The sequence below is a fragment of the Castor canadensis genome, chromosome 15, assembly GCF_047511655.1.
Source record: "Castor canadensis chromosome 15, mCasCan1.hap1v2, whole genome shotgun sequence".
Lineage (NCBI taxonomy): Eukaryota > Metazoa > Chordata > Mammalia > Rodentia > Castoridae > Castor > Castor canadensis.
In genome coordinates, this window is record NC_133400.1 from 64,528,351 (window position 1) to 64,555,898 (window position 27,548).

General features: G+C 35.7%; 1 protein-coding gene across 3 annotated transcripts in view; it reads right to left on the reverse strand.

Annotated features, from left to right (window-relative positions):
• Nucleotides 1-653: 653 nt before the first annotated feature.
• Nucleotides 654-27,548, reverse strand: part of LOC109697920 (integrin beta-1) — a 45,336-nt gene continuing 18,441 nt past the window's right edge. For 2 of the 3 annotated variants that reach the window (XM_020181819.2, XM_074056322.1), the window contains exons 4-17: nt 24,581-24,803; nt 22,427-22,597; nt 21,776-22,014; nt 19,508-19,663; nt 18,473-18,568; nt 18,104-18,193; nt 16,256-16,396; nt 15,912-16,111; nt 14,154-14,392; nt 13,685-13,907; nt 11,904-12,136; nt 7,384-7,550; nt 6,460-6,540; nt 654-1,854 (exon numbers count right to left, since the gene is read on the reverse strand). In XM_020181819.2, coding sequence (XP_020037408.1) covers nt 6,466-6,540; nt 7,384-7,550; nt 11,904-12,136; nt 13,685-13,907; nt 14,154-14,392; nt 15,912-16,111; nt 16,256-16,396; nt 18,104-18,193; nt 18,473-18,568; nt 19,508-19,663; nt 21,776-22,014; nt 22,427-22,597; nt 24,581-24,803 — 2,253 coding nt within the window. In that variant the 3' untranslated portion in view covers nt 654-1,854; nt 6,460-6,465. The remainder of the gene's footprint in view (nt 1,855-6,459; nt 6,541-7,383; nt 7,551-11,903; nt 12,137-13,684; nt 13,908-14,153; nt 14,393-15,911; nt 16,112-16,255; nt 16,397-18,103; nt 18,194-18,472; nt 18,569-19,507; nt 19,664-21,775; nt 22,015-22,426; nt 22,598-24,580; nt 24,804-27,548) is intronic. The other variant, XM_020181822.2, reaches the window with a different exon arrangement.

Below are 27,548 nucleotides of genomic sequence, written 5' to 3' on the forward strand. Positions count from 1 at the left end.
GGGGTGTGGACAGCAGGAAATAGGATTAAAAATAAGCAATAATTTTTTCCATGGATCCCACAAATTAGTAAAAATGTATAATTCTCACCCCAAAAATGCTTTACTCAAAAACAAGAAACACATTTAAGTGGAATAAATGAAGAGAATTATTACTAGCAATAACGTGAGGAGTGCTGTACTACACAGGAGACCAGTAACTTAGAAACTTCAAAGAATCCTCAAAGTCCTCCTGACAATTGTTGTATGATCAAAGAAGAAATACATTTCTTTTAATAAGCTTTACAAAAGTATTTTTATTAACACAGTCTTAAAAACATGAAACAAAGCCAGATGAAAATAAAAATTTCTCTATTTTTTAAAAATGATAATCCTTTCTCTTAAATAAAATGATACAATTTCTATCTTCTAGTAACAGCTCTTAAGATGATGTTCATAAAAAATTAGTTCTGCTTAATGTAGGGTTAAAACGTACCTCTCAATACAGGGGAATGAGGAGTTAAGTCTGTATTTTATCATACCACTCCCTGCCTCCCCAAAAGAACTGGTTTACCATAAGTGGAATACCAGCCAACCAAAAATGTTTACCTCAACTTCAACTCATAAAAATTTCGTGCACAAAAACTGACAAGAAACATCAATACAGAGCCAAAACATCAAGTATTTTAGCCATTTTTATTTAATAAATAACTTCAGTAAACAGCAGTGTAAAAAGTGAACTGTTAAAATCAAAAGGCACTTAAAACAGGAACATGAAAAGTATGAAACGACAAGCAACTCGAGCAGTGAGTGGGAAGCACACAAAGGTCTGTTAAGGGGCCAGGTGAAAATGAGCCTTGTTGCAGTGTTGGTTGCTGCATAAGCCACACAGTACAACTTCACATGTTCACAAAAAGGTAAATTTACAGCTAAAAATTCAAAGAAAAGATACTGATAAAAAGTCTTATCCCCAAATTGCAAACAAATACATTAAGAGATTAGGAGAGGTGATAAAAAGCACCAGGATCAAACAAAATAAAAATAATAAACTCAATCCAAAAATCCCCATTCAGTAAATGCTACCTAAGTTATGGTCTTTATAATAGTGATAAATCAAGGACTCCGTAGCAGAAAAGTTCCCAGCACTTTTATCCAAGGCTTGAATTTATAAAGAGAAGGCATAACAGTTACCAAGATTAAGCAACTCTGAAAATGGCACACAGGTTTTTGAAGGTATCTGCTTTTCTTTCCTAACTCTCTGAATTCTTCCCATGGCCTTTGTGCATGAATTGATTCAAACTATTTTACACCAGGAATTCTCAAAATACTTGTTCTCCAGATATGTCTTCAGTCATGTCCAATAGGCAAACAGCATAACAGAATGAAAACAATCCAAAACTAGCTAACAGAACTTGTACTTTAGATTCTGTGTAACTGAAAACTGATAAATCAGTTTGAATACATGATTGGCAGAAACTCTCATCATCTCATAACTTCAACTACTGCCCTTTCAATCACTCTAGCAATGTCAGATAATCAAATGAGAGCTGATTTCAGGAAGAAAAGGTGAAAAAAGGCACACTGTGACCTTAGCAGACGAGGATAACAATCCTGTCTCAAGTCTTTTGTCAGTCCCTGGCATAGATTATAACATTGTTTTCAAAATAATAAAAAAAATTAAAAATTATACATATTGTACATTTCAAAACCTGCATATGAATAAAACCATGGCAAATGTGCCCTAACACTACTGTACTGTGAATATGAAAATTGCTATTTTGCATTCAGTGTTGTGGAATTTGCATGTATGACTCATTTTCCCTCATACTTTGGATTGACCACAGTTGTCACAGCACTCTTGTAAATAGGATTTTCACCCTAAAAAACAACAAAAAAAAAAAGGTAAGAAAAATTACCAGTTATTCTACTAAAATCATGTAGTATTATATGGTAAATAAAGTAAAAGTTACAGACACTTCTTTTCATATTATCTACCCATCTATCACAATTTTTAGATGGCATTAATAATGGCTCACACAAAGATGAAAATGACAGCTCTGTACATGTAATGCGAACCCTGTCATCTGGCACAGGGTATATGAGTCCTTCCTCCACTGGAGGAGAGCTTTAAGAATGTTCTCCAGAGCAGAAATAAGGCTGCTACCATCAGTGATTCTCCTTTGATTGAGTTTTAGTGCCTGCAAAGGAAGCATTAACTAACTGCCTGACTCAGATTCTCTCATAGGCACAGAAGGTGCTTGAAAACCAAAACCAGAACCTTAGCTTTGCTCATATGGAGGTAAGCCCCTGGACTGGTACTGATTTAGATTTCTGAGTAGGGCCACTGAAAGTATTGTGTCTCCACCAAGTCACACTGCCAAATTTGGTTAGAATGTTAACTAATTACCATTCTTCTTCAAGTTATTTTTTTTTTACTATCATAAAGGCAACGTCTTCATTCTATACCATACTTTAAAGAAAACTCTAGGCCCAGAAGTGACTCCACACCATAAACACAAGAGATCTTTCAAGATCCAAAAAATGCACTGATGGTGATGGTTTAAGCAGAAAAATAACATACAACTGTATTTCTGCCCTCATGGAAGGCATAGTTTGGTGGGTTACAGACACGAAAATGGCACTCTGATAAGAGTACAAAGTATAATTATATGGGAACAGTAATAAAAAAAAGACAGTAACTTTGAGAAAATTAGGACTACTTTCACAGTGAAATTGATTTCAGATTAATTAGCCAAAGATATATGACTATATGCAAAGTCAAGGTACAGGGAAAAGAATGGCACATCATACAAAAATATATATAATTCACAAGTTTTTAAGTAGGTGTGTGTTTTGAGGTGTCAGGAGAAAGAAGAGACAAGAAAGAAAGGCCGTACCAATTTATCTCACAGGACCCGGCATCTAAAGCCTCAGTGCTGTGTGGCACCAAATGCTACACTGAGGTCTCAGATCAGCAACTGTGTGAATACCAGTTAGACCAAGACAATACACTTTAGCCTTCACCCTCACCCTCAACATACAACATAATCAGTTGTTTCTGAGCATGAAGGATGTCAGGATCCCTCAGTCAAACATCATACCATCTGGATGAAAAAATCATCAGAATCTCAAATTCTAAGCTGTAAGCCCAACTGGAGCTAATGTATTATGATACAGATATTTCAAAAAAGACTAAAAAAAAAAAAAAAGGATCCTAGCAACTATCTTCTTAGAAAGTCAGTGCACATGGGTTTCATTATTTCCATCCTCCTCTCTGCACATGAGGCTACTAGTACTGCCCATTCTTCTAAATAGGTTAGGATAATAAATTATAATTTAATTTTCTTTTGAAAAAACATATTGGATAAATCTAATTTCAATACTTAAGAATTATAAGGGAGGGACAAAAATAGAGAGCAAAATGTAAAGAAACAAATGTCCACTATTGTTAGTAAGTCCAAAGTATAATTTACATAGAAGAACTTACCTTTGGAGAAGTTTATTTTGCCATACATAGAAATACTTTTATTATTTCAAAACCATCCAAAGTTTAACATGCAAGGTTAGAAATAAAATTAAACTACCTGTATTAGGCAGCAGTTTAATTGGAGATAAACTACAGTGATTCAGATTAGTCTCTAACATTCAGAGTACAACCACACTCCACAAAAACTCAAAGCTTATTTAAATCTAGAGAGCAGGGTTATATTCTGAGGTGAGACTCTGTCCTCTGGAGATAGTCAGTCTCACTCTGGAACGGCTGACAGTGGTGGCTATACAATCATTTCTGTAATTTAAAACCTCAGGTATCCAATGCAAACTATGGGAGATCTGGGAGCCACATTTAAATTTGCAATGTATCAGGGGAGGATAGGCTAATTTTTACAATGTACCTACATGGTAGTTTCATACACCAAAATAATTACAGTGCCTGCTAAGGACATAATTAACTAGCAAATCTAGATCCCATTATCAGAAAAGTGCTTTACAAGCCATGGTTTGTTCCACTTTTTCATCCATTAATAGCTGTTAATAATTTCTATCATAATTATTTTGAGAAAACATCTCTTAGAATTTGTATGAACTTCACTAATCCATGAAGAAATTTTTACCAAATATTTGGTTCTTGAATTATGAGAAATGCTTACTTTGGCTGAAGAAGGAACATTTTAGCCAAAATTTGTATCAGCAATATAAACATCAGGCATAAATAATAATTATTTACTGATAATTTCCTTCAAATACACAATGGAACATACAGAAAGGGGGAAAAAAGTGGAGCTTTTTCTCACGTGAGAAACAACTGCACGACACTGCCACTATCTGATTGCATCTTATTTACAAAGAAAAATTCCCAGTAATTTTTTAACTAACCAGTTTTCTTCCAAATACGACTTTCTGCAAAGTATAAGGTAAGAAACAAAAGTTTCAAATAAATATAAAGATCCATAAACCTACCACTATATGAATTTGATGATACTTCTGTCAAGACGTTTAACTTTGTGAGAAAGTTTTATTGCTACTTAACAAAGATCTGGCAAACCATGATTCCTAGTATTGTTGGTGCTTCTTATATCCTCTAAAATATCAAACATTTCCATATTTTTGGCTTTTATCCTATATTAAAACCAGGGTCTTATGCATGCTGGGCAAGCACTCTACTGCTGAGCTCCATCCACAAAACGACCAGCATCATTTTATAAGTTCTCTCCCATCAGAGTAAATAAGTGTAACTGCTGTGCTGAGTTCTACGTAATAAAGTGATTTTCCATTATGACATTTGCTACAGCAATAGTGTTTCCCTGAGTCAAAATCAACAACTGTAGAAAAAGTGATCTACGTCTTCCTGACCAGGTAACAGCAGCTCCTGAAGTATGGGCTTGCTGACCAGTGCACTGTGGATGGTAGGAGCGTGGACCCTGGAGTCCATCTGCCTGGTAATGGTCAAGTTACCTAACCCTCAGTTTTTTCATGTGTGAGACAGTAATAACAGAAGTTCCTACTATTTTCACAACTAACATTAAATAAATGGAGATGAAGTATTACGTACCAGGCCTGAGAAACAAGGAATGTTATGCAAATATTAGCTACCATTTTACTGTAAGAGCTCTATCCAGTAAGATGGGAGGTGAGAAACGCTGAATCCTCCCAGGCTCTATCACGTTCAGTCAGTTGAGAGAAGAAAGCAGGTTTCTGTGTCAATAGTCAGGATATTTTGGTACTAAACACTACCTTTTTATGAGAGAGTTTCAGGGGCTTATATGATTACATTAAAATATACTGGAAGCATTTCATAAAAATTCAGATATAAACAGTTTGAAACTATATAAAAAAGAACTTTGTCCACTAACCAATAAAAGAGAAAATGTAAGCGTGAAATCCAGTCACACTCTCCATAATAAAACACCCAAGCTTTGAAACAAGAAGGAGCAAGCCTTATTGTCATTATGGGGTCTTTGTTTTGTTTCCTTGAGACAGGTATACCACCATGCAGCCCAGGCTATCCTGGCACTCATGTTCCTTCTGCCTCAGCCTCCTGAGTGCTGGGATAAATGATGGGCACCACTACACCCATGTACAATGGCAAAACTTTCAACTAAGACTGTTATAAGATTTTTCCCTTTAAAGTTTTTGTTATATAAAAAAATTCCAATCTTAGCCATGAAATCAGATTACACACACACACACACACACACACACACACACACTATCTTCTGATATTTCCCCCCCCCTTAAAGTCAGGGGATTGAACTCAGGCCTCATGCTTGCTAGACAGGCACTCTACAACTCAAACCATGCTCCCAGTCCTTTTGCATTTTTAGTTTGTTTTTGAGATGAGGTCTTGCATTAATTTTTCTCAGGCTGGCCTTGAACTGCTATGTTCCTGTCTCTGCCTCCCGAGTAGCTGGGATTATAGATGTGTACCACCACAGTTGCCTAGTCTTACTAGTTTTTAATGAAACTTCAAGTTACAACTGACAACTAAAAAATCTCAAATTCTTTCTAGAACCAATAACATTGATATTGTACATGTAAACTAATACGTTATACCATGCTACATGTTTGTACTTTGCATTTAAATTTCACTATTTCAGTGCTAAACCCTAAAGTTTACACCAACTAATTTGTTACATAAGGATAATGTCACCTAGGACTGTCATGAGGATTAGAGCAGCCTATGTGATTGTTAGTGCCCATGTCCTGCTACCTGTATGAGAAATGCAACTCTGGGAAATGAGTAAGTCAGAGCTTCTCTACTTAGACCTTAGGTCTGTCTGACTGCAAAGCACATCACAGCTGTTGCTTCTATATCTTATAATGAAAAGTCCTTCTAAGCATCAAGTTAACAAGCAAAAAGGAAAGTCACAGCCATATAAATAAAGCCAGTCTTAAAAAAAATAGCAACAGCGATAAGAGACACTCAGTGCAGCACGAAAGATAAAAGTCCACATGCAACGACAGAAGTGAAAAAAAAATACGAACGACAACTTAGAGACCAGCTTTACGTCCATAGTTTGGATTCTTGAAATTATTTATAGGACTCTTGTAAATCGGATTTTCTTGCTAAAGTGAAAGAAATATTTTCTAATGATTTCATCAGAATGAAAATTGACAGAGTGTTTAAACACTGTAAAAGACTTTTTACTATTTCTATACTTTTGAAATTCTTAGTTTTTAAAAAAACCCATGCAAATAGTGGTGATGCAAATGAATAAAATTCAAATGTAATTTAAGAACACTGAAAAATTGCATTCTTGTATCAAAAGGAGGGTCTAACGTTTAACTGCACCACCAGATTCCATACCCAAAGCATTAAATGCTAGCATCATCTTCCAGTCAGAGTTTGTGTATTGTTTTTATATGGCAATGTGCATTGAGGTATAACTTGCATAAAATAAAATGTACCATGAGAGTTTTGTGAGTTTTCAAATGCATCAACACACCCACAACCCAGATCATCCTAAGAAGATACCTTGCAGTCCCTTTCTGGACAACCCTCTCCCCCACTCCAGCACTAACAACCACTGTTCTGATTCCTGTCCCTATAATTGTGTCTTTTCTAGAAGGCCAAATAAATGCAAAGAGAGAAACAGAGAGAGAGAGGATTTAAAATTCTATTATGTAACAGACAAAAGGGCAGAACAGTACAATTAGGATAAAATCTATTAGAGAACTAAAAACAATGGCAACCATCAACAAAGTATATATTTTTACAATGTTTTATTTCAGTGTACATGCTTGGTATGCTTTCTGTTTTGCAATAACTGCAAATTCTACAAATAATTAATTTTGGGGGAAAAATGTTTAAAGAGACATTTAATGATCAATAACCAGCACTACCATTAATAAACAAGAGTTATAATCACTTTATGAGCCGCCTTACTTCTTAGATATTTTGCAACTTACCGTGTCCCACTTGGCATTCATTTTCTCCTTTTCAAATTTAGCAAATTCCCGTCTGTCATGAATTATCATTAAAAGCTTCCAAATCAGCAATAACGCAAGGCCAATAAGCACAATTCCAGCAACCACACCAGCCACAATTGGAATGATGTCTGGACCAGTGGGACAGTCTAGAAAACAGGAAGATTAATAATAAGCATAAAAGCATTTAATAGGCACAAGTTCCAACAACACAACCACAAAGTCTTATAAAATAAATAGCACTTAAGACTCAAGAGAAGTCAATGCACACTATCCCAAAGAAACTATTAAACAGCTACTAGAACTAACAAGTGAGTTTACGAAGGTTGTAGGATACATGATCAATAAAAATCAGGTACTTCCCAACACATTCACACATTTATTTCTAGACTGCAAGTTAAAAAAAAACACAAACAAAATCATCAAGACCTTATGTATACCACTACCAAATATGTATAAGGTTTTCCATTAAAAATTACTAAACAATGCTAAAGGAAATCAAAAAAGATCTGAAAAAGCAGAGAAATATCCCATGTTCAGAATTAGAGGACAAAACTCTCAAAATGTCAGCTCCCATCAGTTTGATCAATAAACTCAATCAAAATCCTGGCAGGACTTTTGCAGATATATAGACGATTACTGGTATAGAAACAGAACAACTAATAAAACAGAATGCAGAGCTTAGAAATAAATGCATACAGCTACAGCCAAGATATTTTTAAGAAAGGTGCTAAGAACACACACTGGAGAAAGGACAGTCTTTTCAATAAACAGTACTGGGAAAACTGGGTATATCAACATGCAGCAGAATGGAATTAGATACCTCTTACCAAATACAAAAATTAACTCAAAATGAAACAAAGTATAAATGAAAGAAAACATAGGCAGCATGCTTCAGGACACTGGAATAGGAAAAGACTTTTTAGAAAACACCACAAAAGCATAGGAAAAATAAAGGCAAAATTAGACCAATAGGAGCACTTTAAAAAGCTTCTGCACAGTAAAGGAAATAATCTCCAGAGTTAAGAGACAGTCTATAGGATGGGAAAAAACATTTTTAAATCTTATGTTCAGCAGGGACTATTATCTAGAATATATAAATAACTGAAAACACTCAACAGAAGAGAACAAAATAAAAGCAACCAATTTAAAAATGGGCAAGAGTCCTAAATAGATATTTCTCAAAAGAAGACATACAAATGGTCACTGGATAAATGAAAAAATGTTTAACATCAGTTATCATCAGGGAAATGAAAATCAAAACCACAATGTGGTATCACCTCACCATAGTCAAAATGGCTATTATCAAAAACACAAAAGATAACAAGTGCTAGCAAGGGTGTGGATAAAAGGGAACCCTTGCATGCTATTGTAGATAAAGTAAATTAGTATGGCTATTATGGAAAACATGTTTCTCAGAAAGTTAAGAACACAACTACCATATGATCCAGCAATCCCATCCTTGCATGGAGAGTAGACAATTGATATCTGCACAGAGTTCAGTGCTGTACTGCAGATGCTTGAGTCATTTTTCCCATACAGACTCCCAACTTCTGTTAAAGACATGCTGCTTTCCACAAATCTAAAATTATTTTATCACTTAAATTTAAAGCATAAGCTTTTAGATTGCTTTTTTGGGCACCATTTGCTTTGTGGAAAGTATATTTTCACAAAATTCAAGGCAGGGAAACACTCAAGAAATCATAAAATTTAAACACAACTGACAACAATGCAGGACAGACTGAGAGCTTCTCTGTATCAACAGAGCTGTGTAATGCAAGCAGAATTTAAAATTTTTGTTTTTAAAATTTATTCTGATTTTTATGTATTTTTTTACTGTACTTTGTCAAAACCTCATGCAACAAATTTGTGAGTAAGATGTTCTTAATGTACATCCAAAGGAAAGGAAACTGGCCTGTTAAAGAGACATCTGCACTCTTCACAATAGCTGAGAAATGGAAGCAACCTAAGTATCCAGGAACTGATGAATGGGTAGACAATGTGATACATACACACAGTACACTAGTAAGACAAAAAGAATGAAATTCTATCATTTGCAACAGTACAGATGGAGCTAGTGTTCATTAAGTTAAGTGAAATAAGCCAGGTACAGAAAGACAAGCACATGAGCTTATGCAAGCAGAATATAAAAAAGTTGCTACCACAGAAGTTGAAGTAGAATAATGGTTATCAGAGGATTGGGGATGGGAGAAGGCAATAAAGGAGAAGAGGTGAAGGAAGGGCAATGGTTGATCAACTAAGTTACAGTGAGGTAGGAGGAAGCCTGTGTGCTATTGCATAGTAGGGCAACTAAAGTAAATGAATTGTACCACCCAAAAAGCTTTAAGAGTGTTTGGGGATGCAGCTCAGTGGTAAAGCACTTCGCTAGCATATTCAAGGCCCTGGGATCAGCTGGATAGAGTTGTGTATGCCTGTGAGTTCAGCTACACGAGAGGTGGAAACTGGGAGGATGGATCATGGTTCAAGGCCAATCCGGGCAAAAAGTTAGCAACACCCATCTCAACATACAAGCTGGACATGGTGCTGTGTGCTAATGGTCCCAGCTACCTGGAGGCATAGATAGGAAGAGTGAAGTCTGAGGCTTGTCTTGAGAAAAACACAAGATGCTATCCAAACACAAAACCTAAAAAGGGCTGGGCTCAAAAGATAGAGCACCTGTCTAGAGAAAGCACAGGGCTCCAAGTTCAAACCCCAGTACCACAAAAAACAGAAAACAAAAACAGGCCCTAGGTTCAATTCCCAGCCCCTCAAAACTAAATAAAATCTTTTGAAAAGTTTACTGAAAGTTTTCATTATACAGAAATGATAAATGTGTAAGTAGCTATGTTTAATATGATTTAAATACTACAAAACGTATACATGTATCAAAACATTACATTACTCCATCAATATGTACAATTTTTTATTTATCATTAAGAAATTAATTGGTTAAAAAAAGTCTACTCAAACAGCTATGACTGTGTGAATGGCTAAAAGACAGATACAGATTAAAGGAGCAGATCACAGAGTGAGAAAAGGTCACCTGATTTTCAAGCAAAGTAGAAAAAGGACTGTCTTCAACAACTAGTGCTAGAACTATTGCATAAGTCAGCCATATGCAAAAAAAAAAAAAAAACTGAACCTCACTCCACATTAATAGATAAACTCAGACAGGTTACAGGCCTAAATGTAGAACCAGAAAGTGTAAAACACAGGGAAAAAAAAACCTTCACAAGGATTTTGCAAGGGAGTTCTTAAATGGAAAAGTATAATCAAGATCCATAAAAGAATAACTTGGTAAACTATACTTAATCAAAACCAAAACTTCCAGGGCTGGTGGTACAGTTCAGTGTTAGAGTGCTTGACTAGCATGCCCAAAAACCAGGATTTGAAACTTAGCACCAGAAAAAAAAAATTTTTTTTGATGTTCAAAAGACACTAAGAAAATGAAGAGATATGGAGGCACGGCAAGGGCGAAAACATTTCCATACACTTATCTAACAATGCAACAGTAGAGAGGCTTTTTAAACTTTTGCAGTTTGCTATAAACATTTGCTTACTGCATTCTCCAAAATATGTTCACACAAAATCTGTACATGAATGTAGAAAATTCCAAAGACTCTACAAAAAGCTCTACTAGTAAGCCAAGATTACAAAATATTTCATCCCTGAGAAGTTAAACGAACTCAACACTTAACAGTATGTTTTAACAAATTACCTTTCCCCACGTCCAAGGCAAACCAAGTTCAAAGTTAAACATCAATTGAGCACCACCTCCTAACTAATTGTCAGGCAAGGTTTTAAGTGCCTTGAACAGTTGATTGCATTTAATCTTAAAATGCTCTAATTAGCCAGGTACACTGCAGTGGCTTAGACCGGTAATCCTAGCTACTTGCGAGACTGAGATCAGGAAGATCATGGTTCAAGGCCAGCCCAGGTAAAATGTTTGGAAGTCCCCATCTTAATCAATAGCTGGACACAGTGGTGTGTGCCTGTCACCCCAAGCTACATGGGAGATTAAGATCAGGAGGATCACAGTTCCAGGTCATCCCAGGCAAAAATCAAGTTGGTGAGACCCCATCTCAACAGAAAAATAGCTGCTATGTTGGCATGCACCTGTCATCCCAGCAATGGCAGGAAGCATAAGAGGATTGTGGTCCAGGCTTGAATGAGTGAAAAGTGAGAACCTACCTCCAAAATAGCCAAAGCAAAAAGGGCTCAAGTGGTACAGTGCTGACTAGCAAATGTGAGGCTCTGAGTTTAAACTCCAGTACCAACATAAGAAAAAACCAAAAAACCTCAAAACTTAATTTCTCTTTTCCTTATTTCTTAGTTAAATAGCATTTTAAGCTTTGGGAGAGGAAATATTTCTCAACTTGAACCTAAAATAGTAAGAGTTGGAATTTGTTGATGGGTATCAGGGAACCTGACCATAGGCCTGAATGGTAGAAATGAGGCATAAAAGAAAATGAAAAGAATTGGTGACATTATCAGACTTTTACCTGGAGTCTCTACAACATGAACAATAGCTTCACTTTTCCCATTCACTGAGTAGGTGAAGTAGAACCAGCAGTCATCAACATCCTTCTCCTTACAGTGGGTCATGGGATCAACCTGGACAGGCTGGGGTAACTTGTCCCGACTTTCTACCTTGGTCAGGTTGAAATGTGAACACTCCTGTGCACACGTGTCTTTCTTTTCTCCTTTATTGAAGGCTCTGCACTGAACACATTCTCTGTTGAAACAAAATTGGTATGTTTAAAATGTATTCTTAAAATCAGTTTTGCTTAAAGAGTATTGTGTGCTAAGACCATGACATATTAAGCCAACACCTCAATTTGAACAAGAATTTGAAAAAAAAGAGGCATAGTATAATTTTGGATGGGAAGTGTACTTCAAGAAATTCTAGTTTTCAGTGATCGTGGCCACATGGCCTTCACTAACACCAGTGCCAAGGTGGCTGGTGGAGCCTCAACCAAAGGAAAAGGTGTGGGTCTGGAGCTCTCTGCTCCATGACTCCAACAAGTAGTAACCCTTGTGTAAAGAGCCCAAGAGGCAACTGTCTTCCAAGGCTCCCACAAGAGTGCGCCCTCTACTGGACGGTGAAGGAGCTTCTTCTCACAGGTTGGTACTGTCCAGCTCCTAGAATTAGACCTTATCATAAATCCACTAAACTTCTTATTCACAAACATTTTTCCAGAGTCTGATGTGAGAAATTGCACAGACTTCAAAACATACATGCACTTCCAGAGAACAGCTATTGCTACTTTGCAGGAGGCCAGTGAGCATTTCTGCTCCACCTTTTTAAAGACACAAACCCATGTGCTATCCACTCAGTCTAAAGATAGCCAGGTAGCACATGGCAAAAATGGAGAACAGGCTTAAAAATCTATTCTGATGGGAAGCATTTCATTCTCAAGAAAAATGAAACTTCTTCCTACTATTGGTAGTTCTGAACCTTAGATCCTTTTCGCCATTGAGATAAGAAAGAACAGAAGTACGTGACTGGGAGTGGACAAAAGGGGACAGAAATCAGGTATTGGCAGTTCTCTCACTTTCATTTATGTGTGAATTTTAAAATGAAAGCAAAGGCATAAAGCATTAACATGTCAAATGTTTTAGTGAACCAATTTTAGCAGTGCAACTTTATTACAATTATAAATAACCTGATAAATTTTGCTAGACAGTTCCAGAATTTGGATATTTTTAACAAATAAATTTCTTGCTGGCAAAAAAGGAGGGGGGATGAACACTAGTTCCCCAAACAAAATGTTTTTATTTTACTAAAGTTCCAATTAAAATCTCAATAAAGAAACAGAGGTAATAAAAACTATTCCTATAACATGTTAAACATGTAGGCAAACCGTAAGTTAAGCAGTACCTTACTGGTACAATTAAAATTCAAGGGGAGAAACCTTAAATTTTGTTCAGTCAAAAGATAGTAATTGGGCAGGAGGTACTCCTCAGTAGTAGACCACAAGGCCCTGCATTTAATTCCCAGCTCCCTCCCCTGAAACCAAAAAAGATAGCAATGTCAATTTAACAAAGGTAACTACATAAATTTAATTATATACCAATTCCCAATTTTGGATCAAACTAAAAGTACAAGTCTCAGATGACATACACTACTTAATGAGTAAGAATTTCTAATAACCAAAATGTGGACTTTGTTTTTATTTATAGCATAATACATTAGAATATGTGCTGGTTCTAGTGATGACTATAATACATACTTAGGTAAGCAGACAGTAAATACTATTTCAAGCAATTAGGAGAAACTTACTTATGTTCAACACAGACACCAAGGCAGGTCTGACACGTCTCACAAGCTTGTCCTTGAAACTTCGGGTCTGTACATTTACAAACGCCACACTCACAGATGCCCCGGCCATTGCAGATCTGTCCATTTGCTGCCATGCATGGAGTAGTATCCAAAGAGCAGTCACATGCACTGCCCGTGTAGTTGGGGTAGCATTCACACACACGACACCTGCAAACACCATTTCCTGCAATTAAAAATATCATTTCTCAAAATTAGGATAAAACATAAAGTGATAACATTGATTTAAAGTAAAAACAAGCAACAACAAAGAAGAAAGTTTAACAAAGGATAGACTGACCCCAAATGCTGTCCCTTTACTACTAGTTCAATGAATACTCTTAAGATGTTGTACCAAAAAAAAAAAAAAAAAAGATGTTGTACCAAAGTAGCAGGGATCACATTCTATAACCGCTTCTGATGCTTTTCTCACCTCCGCAAATTAAGCCATTGGATCTATCACAGTTGAAATTATCACACTCGCAGAATTTGCCAGAATAAATTTCATTTGTATTATCCCTCTTCCTACAAACACACTGTCCACAGACACACTCTCCATTATTACTACAGATTTCTGAACTGTTTTCTTTCCTGCAGTAAGCATCCATGTCTTCACTGTTAACTTCATCTGTGCTACATTCACAGTGTCTCCCAACACGTCCCTCATTGCACCTGAAAAAAATTCCAAATTGCAATCACATAAAATAAAAATAACTCAATAATACCAAGTCATGAAAAGGAAACAAAATTGAACAATCTCTTCAACTAACAAAATATCAGGGAATGTTCATGCCACAGAGATGTGTGTGACAGCACCAAGAAACACAAACAGGCCCAGTAGCCATTCAAGGTCTTATGGAACATGAAAGGGTCTAGGAGAAAAATGTCTTCAGAAAGAAGTCATTTTAACAAAAATGAAGTGAACAAAACAACTGCAAAAACAAACCTATTTTTAAGGAGAATGTTAAGATATATTTTCAAATGACATGATATTACTTTGCTGTTGTACATCTACTACCTGTAATTTTCAAGCAATAGCCCAACCATTAACATAAAGGTATAAATGACCCAAAAAAACATAGAGTACATCCACTGAAAATATTAACACATTATTTAAAATAAATTTATCCTACATGCGAGACTTATCTGAAACCTTTTATTTTTTAGAACACCTAATGTTTATGGATATACTTACCCTGTATCTTATAAATAAAGGGAAGAAAGGCAAACAGTTTTGAAGATAATCTTTTTGGTTAAATGACATGTTACCAAAAGTAGATCTTCAGGACTCAAACTGGATTTTTATAATATGGAAATAAAACTGCAACATTTAAACTGTTGCTTTAAAAAGGCAATTAATTCACAGTGAACAATGTCCATCATGTATTTTTCTTATGGCAAATAATCCTAAGCATAGTCATTTGCTTAGAAGATTAAAAATGTCGTCTTCTAATATTTAAGAGAGAGCAATATTCAGAGTACATGGATGGGTGTCGACCAAAAACAAAACAACAACAACAGAAAAAAACTCAGCACTTTTAATTTTTAATTAAAAAAGTAACCAGTGCAAAAGTACTTAAAATAAGTTAGTAGATTCTACATCCAGAAAATAACATTTTCTTTTTAATTTTAGAATTAATTCATTCACAGCATTATTCCAGTTATACAAAATTAATGCAGTACAATGTAAACATTCATTTTTACTTCCTACTGCTACTTCTCAGAAAAATCTCCATTACCAGTTTTATACATATTTCCAAAACATTTTTCTATAAATGTATTTCATAGAGACTTATTTTGCCATAAAAAACTGAGAATGCTATCATGAGAGAAAAACCCAAAAGCTCTCTTTTTTTGGTGGTACTGGGGCTTGAACTCGGGGCCTCACGCTTGCTAGGCTTGCTGGGCAGGGGCTCTACCACTTGAGCTACTCTACCAGCCTTCCAAATACTATCTTAACAGTGTTGAATATACTCCTTACATAACTATGAAACATTTCATTTTAGAAAGCTGTTTTTCTTAAGAAAAACAGTCAGAAAAGATCTTCAAAATGATCCTATGGGGAGCAACAGTGGTTAGAACAAAGGATTTATTTGTCACACTGAGATTTTCTATAGGTGTCTCAACAGACGGTCTGATTATAACTTTCAAAAGCAACACAGCTGTTGTTCTTCCACAGCTCTCAGCTTACCTGCAAGCTCCACACTCAAAAGTTCCATTTCCTTCATGACACTTTGGACTTTCAGGAATGCCTGTGGTTTGGCATTCACATTCACAGATGAACTGAAGAATAATCTCTACTTCTTCAGTAAAGCCCAGGGGCTTAATTTTAATAGTTTCAGAATTCTTATTTGGACATTTATTTGAAGTTATGCTAATTTCAAATTGAACCTTGGGGGGGGAAAAAAACTAGATGAAGTTAACAAGGTACTAATGAAAAAATATTTCATAAAACTAAAACTTTTTGAAACTAAAATTTGCTTACAAATATGCAACATTTTTTTCTTTTCTACAGAAAATGTTTATGCAACATACCTCATCTCCAATGGAGATATTGGAACACTTTCTTCCATTTTCTCCTGTCCCATTTATCCCATTCTTGCAGTAGGATTTGTAATTTATTGTTACTCCTTCTGGCAATTTGCTATTTTCCAAAATGACTTCTGAGGAAAGGGACTAAAAAAAAAGACTGAATCACAACACAAATGTAAAATGGGGGACTATTTTGGGGTGGGAACACATGTATGAAAACAGAATAATGAAATGCATTAAAAAATACATTAAAAAGAGTAATAGAGGGGGTGAATTTGATCAAGGTACATGCTATGCAGGTATGGAACTATCACAATGAAACCACATGTACAATTAATACACAGTAATACAAAGAGACAGGAGAATAATCATGATAAGGAAGTCAAATATAACGTCACCTGAATGCACAAAGTATTTCAAGAAATACACTTTGGTAATGAGAAAACCCAGAGTAACAGATTAACTCATAAGAGCCCAATCTTTAAAATAATATACACGTGGTAAAGAACATTTCCTTGTAAAATTTTCAATTAAAACAGTGCAGAGGGTTGACATCAAGTAGGAGGCTTCCTGCAGAACAAATGATTTCCCTCCCAATTGGCAAAGGCTGTCCTCTTGCCCTGTCCATTTCAGCTAACTAGGGAGCAGAGAAAATGATCTACTCTAAGGTCTAAGAACAAATTTGCTTAGAACTACTATAATTTTGGAAAGAGGAAAAAATTCTAAGGGGCTGAAGTAGGGCTCAGTGGCATTTGCCTAGAATGCAGGAGGTCAATACTGTCTTTCCACCCCCCACAAAACAGACCCTATTTAAAATATCAGATATCTTAGGACAAACAGAGGAGGTTGCAGTGGCAAGCAACCCCTAAGAAGCACAGACAGCAACTATGGGAAGAGATGAAACAACTGGAATCGTGAAAACCTTTGTAAAATCCCTGCCTGTCACAGGTCTTTCCAAAACATTTGGTTATTTCCAAAACCTGTATCATAAGGTAAAAGATATCTAAAATTCAACCGAAGAGTTAGGAGAGGTCTGTAATAGTGGTGTGTGTAAAGCACAATAGTTACCATAATATTATAAATGCCTACAGATTATTTAAAACCATTATTAGCCAATGTTTAATAGGTATCATTAAACATACTCTGAATTAACTCCAGAAGGGAAAGACAATTTCTTTTTAGCTTTACCTCCCTTTCACGTTAGGAAAAAAAAAAAAAAAAAAAGCTTATAAATCTTTTTAAAGCAAGCAAGTCACATTATATTTACATTTTATGAAATTTAAGGTATATGTGCATGAGGGTATGTATATACATGAGTGTATGTGTGTACCTACTAAAAATAGAAAACTCACTGGAGTTACGGCTTAAGCAATAGAATACCTGCCTATCCAGCAATGAAGCCTTGAGTTGAAAATCCAGTACAGTCAAAAAAATAAAGCGAGAAAACACATATATAAATGGAAAATAGAAAATTCTATTCCCTGAATATATTGCAAGAGGAGAAAAGGCCAAACAGTTTGTCTAGTAAAACTCATCAAAATAGATGGATCTACAAAGGGAAAAAAAGAAGACCGGAAGAATCTTGTCTATCTAAATGTAAGTTATACTCTACACCTACTCCAACAAGATCTTTGATTAAGGACATAACAGAGATGTTCAGAATCTTACATGCTTTCAGCATATTTTTGCTTTGCCTGGGCCATGATTTTTATGAGACAATATAAAGCTCTTCCTCCAGATAGAGAATTTACATTTTTATTGCCCTCTAGTCTTGCTAACTGTGTGCAAAGGAAGTTTTACTTTCTTTGAGCAATGTCTTCTCCAAATTTGATCTTACTTAAATATACTCACATTGTATGCATCAATGATCAACTGAATTACATTGCTAGAATTTCCAGATAATGTTCCCACGGCTGACTTAGGGATCAAATTTTTTAATTCCTACAATGAAAAGATAAAACAAAAAATATAAATGTGGATATTAAACAATCCACTGAGCAAGTAATATTTATCTTTAAGTATTTCCTAAAGAACTTTAGGAATCAAACCAGAAGAAAATTAGTTTAACAGCATGTGAGCAAAAATTGACATAAATCCCCTTAAAAAATTCAGTCTGCCTACACAGTGCCATTTCGTATTCATGAGACATACAATTTTGCTTCGAATGACTAAACAAAAAAAGATTTAGAACTTTGTTCTTTTTATCTCACATATATTTACCTTATAAACGGGCTGAAATTCTTCGGTAACTGCAAAAATCGTCTGAATGTTATTTTCACTGAGTTTCTGAACAAGGTGAGCAATAGAAGGATAGTCCTAAGAAATGAAGTAATACAATTCAGTATGTAAAACACCCTTCTAATGTGTTCTGAGCTTTTGTATTACTGAGACAGGGATCACTACACAGCCCAGGCTCGTCTTGAACTTGTGATTCTCCTGCCTCCACATTCTGAGTGCTGAGGTTACAGTATCTGAACTGCTCAGTACTTTTTGAAAACAGTCATAATTTGCATATATAACTGGATTCCTGAGACAAGACTGCTTTCAAATAATAACAAATGCAAATAATTACTGTAATGGGTAGTGTGTTTTTGGGTCTCTAATCTTCCACTTTTATGCATGTTTAAGAACCTCCATATTAAAATGGTCTTAAATAGTAAGATATTCTATGTACGATAAATATTAGGACAAGAAAATTAAAGAACCACTCATTATTAAAGGTTCTATGATCTATCACTTAAGAAAAAGAACAAGATTAGACCTGGGTGCACTGGCTCATGCCTGTAATCCCACCTTGGGAGGACTGTGATTGGAGGCCAACCCAGGAAAAAAGTTGGAGACCTCCCACCTCAAGGAAGAAGCCAAGCATGGTGTGGTGCACACCTATAATCCCAACTATGTAGGAAGCATAAGTAGGAGGAATGCAGTGCAAGAGGGTAACCCTAGATAATTCGTTTAAATAGCAAGTTTGCTACCATATGCGTATGCAAGTGAGGAGACAGCTAGTTGAAGGCAGAAGTAGCGTGGTGTCTCAGCCACCCCTTCCACCCTTCACCCTAGCCTGAGTGCAAGGAGCAAGCACAACACACACCTTCACCAACAGCAATACCTGCTTGGACATTATTACATCATGGTCTATACTTTAAAAACCGTCAACTTTAAACAACCCACAAGCCAGTTACCCACAATACTGTTAACACTAGACACTAAAATTCAACATTAACCCATCTGCTAGGTAAGGACTTAAGCGCTTACATAATAATGGCTCATTGTGTATACATTATTTTCCAGGTGACACTGTCCATCATTTGGTAAAACAATGCCGCCAAGTTTCCCATCTCCAGCAAAGTGAAACCCGGCATCTGTAGAAAACACCAGCAACCGTGTGACATTCCTCCAGCCAATCAGTGACTTGAAAAGGAAGAGATTTCAATTTTAAAATGCTACTCACAATAACTCAACAGAAATCTATTACTTTTCATGCAAGCTACCACTCTACTTTTAACCTAATTCTGTTCTCTCTTTTCTTTTCACAATGTTTATAATCTTGCTAATCAACAGAGATCCCACTGAGAAAAACTCCTCCACATCACTGCTCAGCAATTTCTTCCTAGTTGTCCATATAGACAACTCTCAGCTCCTTTTAGAAACTGTTGCTTGATTTTACTCAAAGGAGCTAGCACAGTGCCTATCTCTTGGTAGAGGTTTCAGGAGTGCCTGCTACATGAATAAAAGTATCTCTGCCCCATATTCTTTACCCTGTTGTGGGGTCCTGTTCCATCCTCCTGTCACCCACCCTTGCTCTACCTTATATCCCATCTGCCTCCTTTATCAGCCTTCCATAATAGGCTTTCCTTTTTTCTAATTATAGAAAAAATTGCCACAGGACTTGCCTGCATAAATCCATCTACTTGAACTCATCAATCAATACTTTGAATTTTTCATGTGTAATTTATTCTCCATTTATTCAACAAATAATTTAAAGTAGAAATAGAATTCTCTTCTGTTTTGTAATTATATTTGTCTAAATTTAAATTGCCCCAATCCACCTGTCCTCTTACAACTAAATTCTGGGTTGGGGCATGGCTCAAGTAGTAGACTGCCTGCCTAGTAAGAACAAGGCCCTGAGTTCAAATCCCAGTTCTGTCCCTCCTAGAAAAAGACTAAATTCCTTGAAGGCAAAAACTAGGTTTATTAATGGCAATCATTTTTCAAAAGTGCAATATCTCTCTTGTGCGCCAATAGAGAAGTAGAGCATGACAAACACAGAAATATAGCCGTAACTCTAGGTGCTAGAAGTCAGTTTGATCCCAAAAATAAGGCACAGGTACAGGCAGCCCCAAGAATGCTCTCCTCACAGTGATCACAAACAACTGGCCAGAAAGAAAGAAAAGCGGTACCAGGTACTACATAGTACTAGGTACTACCTCAAAGTCTACTCTCTCTTCAGCTTAAAAGCTGAGACTAAATCTTAAATTACAATCACCCAGTGAAAAACCAGAATTAACAAGACAGTAGTTAACATTTGCTGAGTGTGTACTGATACTTAATACAGATCACTGCACTGGAACTTCAGGGTAGCCTGAGTTCTATACTATACTGTTATTGTTCTTTCAAAAATAAAAGAAAACATTCCCTAGAGATGCTAAGTAAACTTCCTAGTGTTAGGGAGAGTGAGAAAGTTCTTTACTACCATACCTGTTACCTACCATACAGTATCACTTATTTTCTTGGATATCAGTTAGGACATTACCAAGGACAAAAGAGAAAGTGAGAAAAACTTCATCTACTTTCAGCCTCAGCTGTGTCATTAAAACACCATCACAAAATACTCAGCTGGTACCTGGGTCATAGAATGTGAGTCACTGTTCCAATAGAGATGAACTTGTTACCACTGAAAATCGTGAAATTTAAAACTACAAATGCTTTGTTGCTTCTCTGTATGTTGTTATACAGCTTATAAATTAGGGCTTTAAAAGTTCCTTCGTTTTTTTGTGTGGTATTAGGGTTTGAACTCAGGACTCATACTGGCTAGGCAGGCACTCTACCACTTGAGCAACTCCACCAGCCCAAAAAGTTCCTTCTTTTTGAGTTGCTAAGACACAGAAAAAAAGATGCCTTTCAAAGAAAATGAGTGAAAGAAAACTGACCAAAGGAAAATAGTGTGAGACAGTATTCCATGAGACCAGTTTCAAGATTCCTGATGATACCTCAGATGACATCAGTTCCATCTCCTATACAAAGCCAGACTCTTCCAAAAACCCAGAACACCAGTGAAAGTACACTGTTTCAAATGGTTAACATATTGACTCGTAAAACAGTATGAAAAGAACTAACTGCCCAGGTTAATTAGGGGCATAATGATTAAATAAACTTCAAAACACGTAACAGTTCCCATACTTCTCACTGACAATCTAATGATATGGTAATTAAAGTCATGTTTTTAGTAACTTTTGGTAAAACTGCAATTAAAATCCACAAAAATAACAAAAATGGACCCTTGAAGAAAATAAATGCACTTACTCCACAAACGGCAACCTGCATGATCGCATCAAATCCACCTTCTGGAGAATCCAAGTTCCCAGATATGCGCTGTTTACCCACAAGGTCATTAAATATTTCTCCCTTATCAGTAAGACTGAGCACATTTTTATAGCTGAATGGGCTGGTGCAGTTCTGTTCACTTGTGCAAGGGTTCCTGAGCTTTGCTGGTGTTGTACTAATATAAGGCATCACAGTTTTCTCCACAAATGAGCCAAAACCTGACAAAAAATGCACTTGGACAGATGAATGTACAGACAAACTTGCATTTTTTAAAACTATGTTATCACAGATAAGTCTGATTGAACTGAACATCTAATACTAAATAGTAATGAGATACTGGGGTACTTGACAGGTTTACAAAATAAACCAATAGATGAATGGAAAACAATCAGACATTTTATTATCTGAGAGGCATAATTTGTGTCAAATTACATGCAGTACACATTGATGGAGGAAAAGAATCACAAATTGTATTAGCTGCATGACAGGAATATCAGTTTTCTCTCAGAAAAAAGATGAAAAACTACCCTACTTATCTCACAAATATGTAGAAAAGAACAAAGAAAGAAAACACAGGGCTTTGAGAAATGTTATACATAAGAAAATTATTAATTTTTCAAACACTCGTACCAATTCGGAAATCTGAAGTAATCCTCCTCATTTCATTCATCAGATCAGTTCCAAGACTTTTCACATTCTCCAGATCATCTTTCATTGAATATGAGAGGTCCATAAGGTAGTAAAGATCAATGGGATAATCTTCAGCTCTCTTGAATTTTAATGTAAATGTCTGTGGCTCCCCTAATGTAACAGAGATTAGAAAATGAAATTAGCCTCCCAGCAATCAAAAGCAAATAGATACAATTTACATAGCGAACACTATAAAATGAAATGAACTAAGTGTACATTTTTACAAAACCTGAAGATTCTATAAATAACTCAACTGTTATGTCCTCAATTTCATTCAACCAAAACTTGTAACACCAGGCCTTTCACCAAAGATGAAAAAGACAACATCCCCAACCAAAGTGGACAAGACAATCAAATGTGCTATAGTTTGGATCTGTAATGTGTCACAAAGGTATCCGTATTAAAGGCTTGGTCCCCAGGTTGGCACAACTGATAGGAACTTAGTAAGAGGTGGTGCCTAGAGGGAGGATTTACACCAAGGGAAAGGTCTGTGGGCAGGGAATAAAAAGAGAGAGACAGTCTCCCACCTACCCACCTCCTGAATGTGAGGTGAATAGTGTTCCACCAAGTGCTACTAACATGATGTGCCACCTGTCATAACCCCAAAGCAATAGCAGCCACTTAATCATGGACTGAAACTTCCAAAACTGTAAGCCAGAGTAAACCTTTTCTCTTTATAAAGTGGTAATTTGCAGTAGTTGTTACAGTAATGGAAACACGAACAACTGATAACTATGAGACCGGTAAACAAAAACATAAAACACCATGAATTCACTAGAGAAGGCAAGACTGTGCACATCACAGGACACAACTGACATTTCAGTTGTGAGAAATCTGTTCTTTGTATAATGCACCACTGCAATATACAGGTGAGTAATTTAATCTTATTTTACTTAAGAAAATGTGGCAAAAACTTTTAAAAGTAAGAGGTTACCTAAGAAGCTACAGAAAAAAAATTCAAGGAGATGATGAAACTCTGAACTAAACATTGACGAAAGAGAAAAGGAAAGATAAAAGAGATGTTAAATTTGAGTCACTTAGAAAATAAAGGGACTGGGGATGTAGTTCAAGGGCACAGCATGCCCAGTACACACAAGGCCCTGGGTTGGATTTCCAGCATTTTAAAACAAACAAAACAGAAAAAACTTAGAAAACACAGAAGAATATGAAATTTGGATGAAAAACTATTAATTTTAATGTGTGAATTTTCTCTGTATGGATTTCTAGTAGGCAGCTAGAAAAACAGGTACTGAGCTCGAAAAAAATCTGTGATTGTTTTCAAATACAGGAGAGGAAAAACAACTTTTAAGTGATCTGCAGAAAAGGAGGAGAAAAAAAAGACAATGTGTAAAACAATGGTAAGCAATGAGAAGAACAACTAGGAGTGATGCCATGGGAACAGAAAGCATCTTTCTGGTATAAAAATAATGAAGTAAGAGCTGGAGACTGCTCAAGTGGTAGTGCCTGCCTAGCAATGCCAGGCCCGGAGTTCCAACCCCAGTACTGACAATAATAAAAACAATAATAATAAATGCATGGCCCAGATAAGGATCCTGTAGATCTGGGGTCCCAGATGACAGTGGCACTGTGTTGCAGCAGGTGTTGCAATAGAATCCTGACCGCACAAGTCAAAGAGCAGATGGATGGGGAGCACACACCATTCTCCTGAGAGAAATAATGGAAGCAAGAAAGCCAGGAAGAGGGCCTGTTTCTTTATTTTTAGATGTGGACAGATACAGGTACTTACTATTACTTAAACAGTACTAAACTAATACAAAGGAACATGTAGGTTAAAACATTGCTTTTGTATTATGAAATTATAGCAGAAAATGGATACTATTATTTTAAAAACTCATTAGACTCAAGTCTAAATAATAACTCCTGACTCACCAAGAAAATCTGCTTCTGACATTACATAACACTTAATACTATTCAAAGTATGTTTTACAAATTGTTATGTCTGCAAAAACTTTCCAAAATTAAATCTATTCAATTTTAAGTGACACAATGAGCCCTCTATAGAAGCTGATTAAAAGGCTTGCATAAAGGTGGTGCCAAAAACTCAAACAGGAGGCTGGAGCTGTATTTCTGTACCTGATCGTAATTGCAATACCAACTGCTGTGGTTGGATCTGAGTAATATCTTCTGGCTGGAGCTTCTCTGCTGTTCCTTTACTACGGTTGGTGACATTTTTATCTTTCTTTATATTTTTGGAGCCTCTGGGATTTTCTATGTCATCTGGATGGCAACCCTTCTTTTTTAAGGCTTCTAAATCATCACAACGTGCAGAAGTAGGCATTCCTTCTTGTAAAAATGTCTAAATGACATATAAAATATTGGTATCAAAAAGTGTAATGGTCAAACCATTTTACATAATCATAAGAGCAAATGCATAAACTACAAAAATCAAATGAATTCTAATGTACTTAATTTCTGGCTTTTAAATAAAATGCTCGACTCACTCAAATCATATGTGCTTTTGATTAAAAACAAGCAAAATCAATACTAAACAAGTAGTACCTTTCCCAGGACTGCCCTAAGTGTATATATTTTTAATGCTCCACATTCAATTTCAAACTACCTAACCATTAACTGTATTTCTTCACTGAAATTACTTGTTAAGCAAGGTTAACAGCTATAAGTAATATACATACCCAAATAACAGACAGTATTTTTCTATAAATTCCCTTATAAAAGTCCTTACCATGTCTTTTGTATTACATAGTACAGCCCAGTGTTTAGGGAAAGCATATTAGCCTCAATACATCTCAACTAATGGTAGCATCTTCAAACAGAGATAAAGAAATCTAATAAACAGTAAATAGTCTTAAAAGTTTCAAAATATTTTAAGTATTTGCTATTATTGTAAATAAGATTTTTAAATTTTATCTTGAAAATTTTAAAATTCTGAATGATATACAAATAGATACTTGTGGCATGGGAATAAATTTCCAATAAAGACATAAATTCAAAATGTGCTGTACCTCAAATATTAGAAATAAAAATTTTATCTGACAAAGTACCTTAGAAAAGACAAAAACATTGATGCTACAGATGTAAAGATTTTGAACAAAAGTGTTTCATGAAATGTGAGAGTAAACACACAAAAAACTAATGACATTATCTATAGTACTGTCCATTATCAATTTCATGGTGTATGAAGTGACTGCAGACATTAAAGAATACACAAAAGCTTTTTAAGTTATTTTCTAAGACAAATACAACAGTCATGAGAGCATTTATGAGAATCTATCCAGAAACAACCAGAAGAGAAAGAAAGTTAAGGGCCAGGTGTGTCTAAACTGTACAATTTTTACTTATTATCAAACCTAAACTACTACCAAAGCACAAGATCCTGCTAAATTATTCATTTCAAATACTAGCCAATCCAAAAAGCCTTAAGGTCATAAACCCAAGTAAAATTTCATTAAGCATACTCCCCCCAAAAATCTTAATTAATTAAGGATTTGTGCCCCAACCCTCAAAGACTAAATTATTTAAACAACACTTAGCTAGGATAGCCTTCAACCTCACATAAACTATGGCCCCATAAAATGGATGCTGATAACAGCAGCTACCACTTACTAATCTTGAAGGCAAAACTGCTTTATTAAAGTTTATTAAATTCTACTTGAAACAACAGACAAGCAGGAGTTATCCTCACTTTCCAGAAGAAAACCAAGACCTTCCATTAGATAAGCCTTGCCTCAAAAAAACCCACAGCACACATACTCTCCACGGTAGCTAATTTAACCCTGGTATACCATTTTAGAACAGAAAATGCTATTAGAAAAACTAAAATAAAAACCTCTCATTTTATCTTTAAATGGTCAAACTATCCACCATTTCTCATATTTGAACATTTACGTCTACATATAGACACTTGTACTTTGGGTCCAAAAGCCTGGATAAAGATAATCAATAAACCTGTTCATTTCCACTATAAGCTATTTATTCTGTTTATTAATATTAGGACCTCAAATTGACTCCTCACTTTTTGCTCTGATGTATGCATTTGAATATTCACTCATTGAAAATTTAGTAAGTGTTATTTACAAGATACCTTGTTAGGCAAGGTAGAAGTTTTTTAGTGAATAAAATTCAATTCCTAACTTCAAGGGGTTTATAGTAGTATGCAAATCAACTCTATCAGTTAAAAACAAATATAATTTATAATATATATAAATATAATTTACATCCCCCCCTATCAAAAAAGGGGGGAGGAATTAAATGAGTAGAACTTTCCTTAAAATTATTCAGTACACATATATATATATATATGTATATATAATTTTTAAATTGTTTAGTAGCCACACTAAAAGAAATGAGGGGAAGGGAGTAAAACAGAACCTAGCAGTGGGTACTAATGGCTCATGCCTGTAATCCTAGTTATTTGAGAGGATCCCAGTTCAAAGCCAGCCTGGGCAAACTGCTCACAAGACCCATCTTCAAAATAACCAGAGGAAGTGGGGAGCCAATGGTTCATAAGACCCTATCCTGAAAAAACTCATCACAAAAAGGGCTGGTGGACAGACTCAAGTGGTAGGCCCTGAGGTCAAGCCCCAGTACTGCAAAAAAAAAAAAAAAAAAAAAAAAAAGGGAGAGAGGGAAAGAGAGCAAAATGGGCTGGGTAAGGTTGATTCAAGCAGTAGAGCACCTGCTTTGCAAGTTCGAAGCCCTGAGTTTACAACCCAGGACCTAGCATGCATAATGCCCTATGTTCGATCTCTAGCACAATGAAGAAAAGAAAGTTTGAGCCAGGCATGGTGGCATACACCTGTAATCCCAATACTTGGGAGGCCGTGGGAGGCCGAGGTAAAAGGGTCTTGAGTTCAAGGTCAGCCTGGGCTATAAAAGTGAGATCCTGTCTCAAGATGAAAAAAAAAAAAAAGAAAGAGAAACAAAATTAATTTCAATACTCAACATATTTATATAAAATATTATCATTTATCATTTGAACATTATTAATTTTTTTAATACTAAGTCTTTAAAATCTGGCATGTATTTGTGACTTAGGCACTTCTCAGTTTGTAACACCCATGTTTCAAGTGCTCAATAGCCA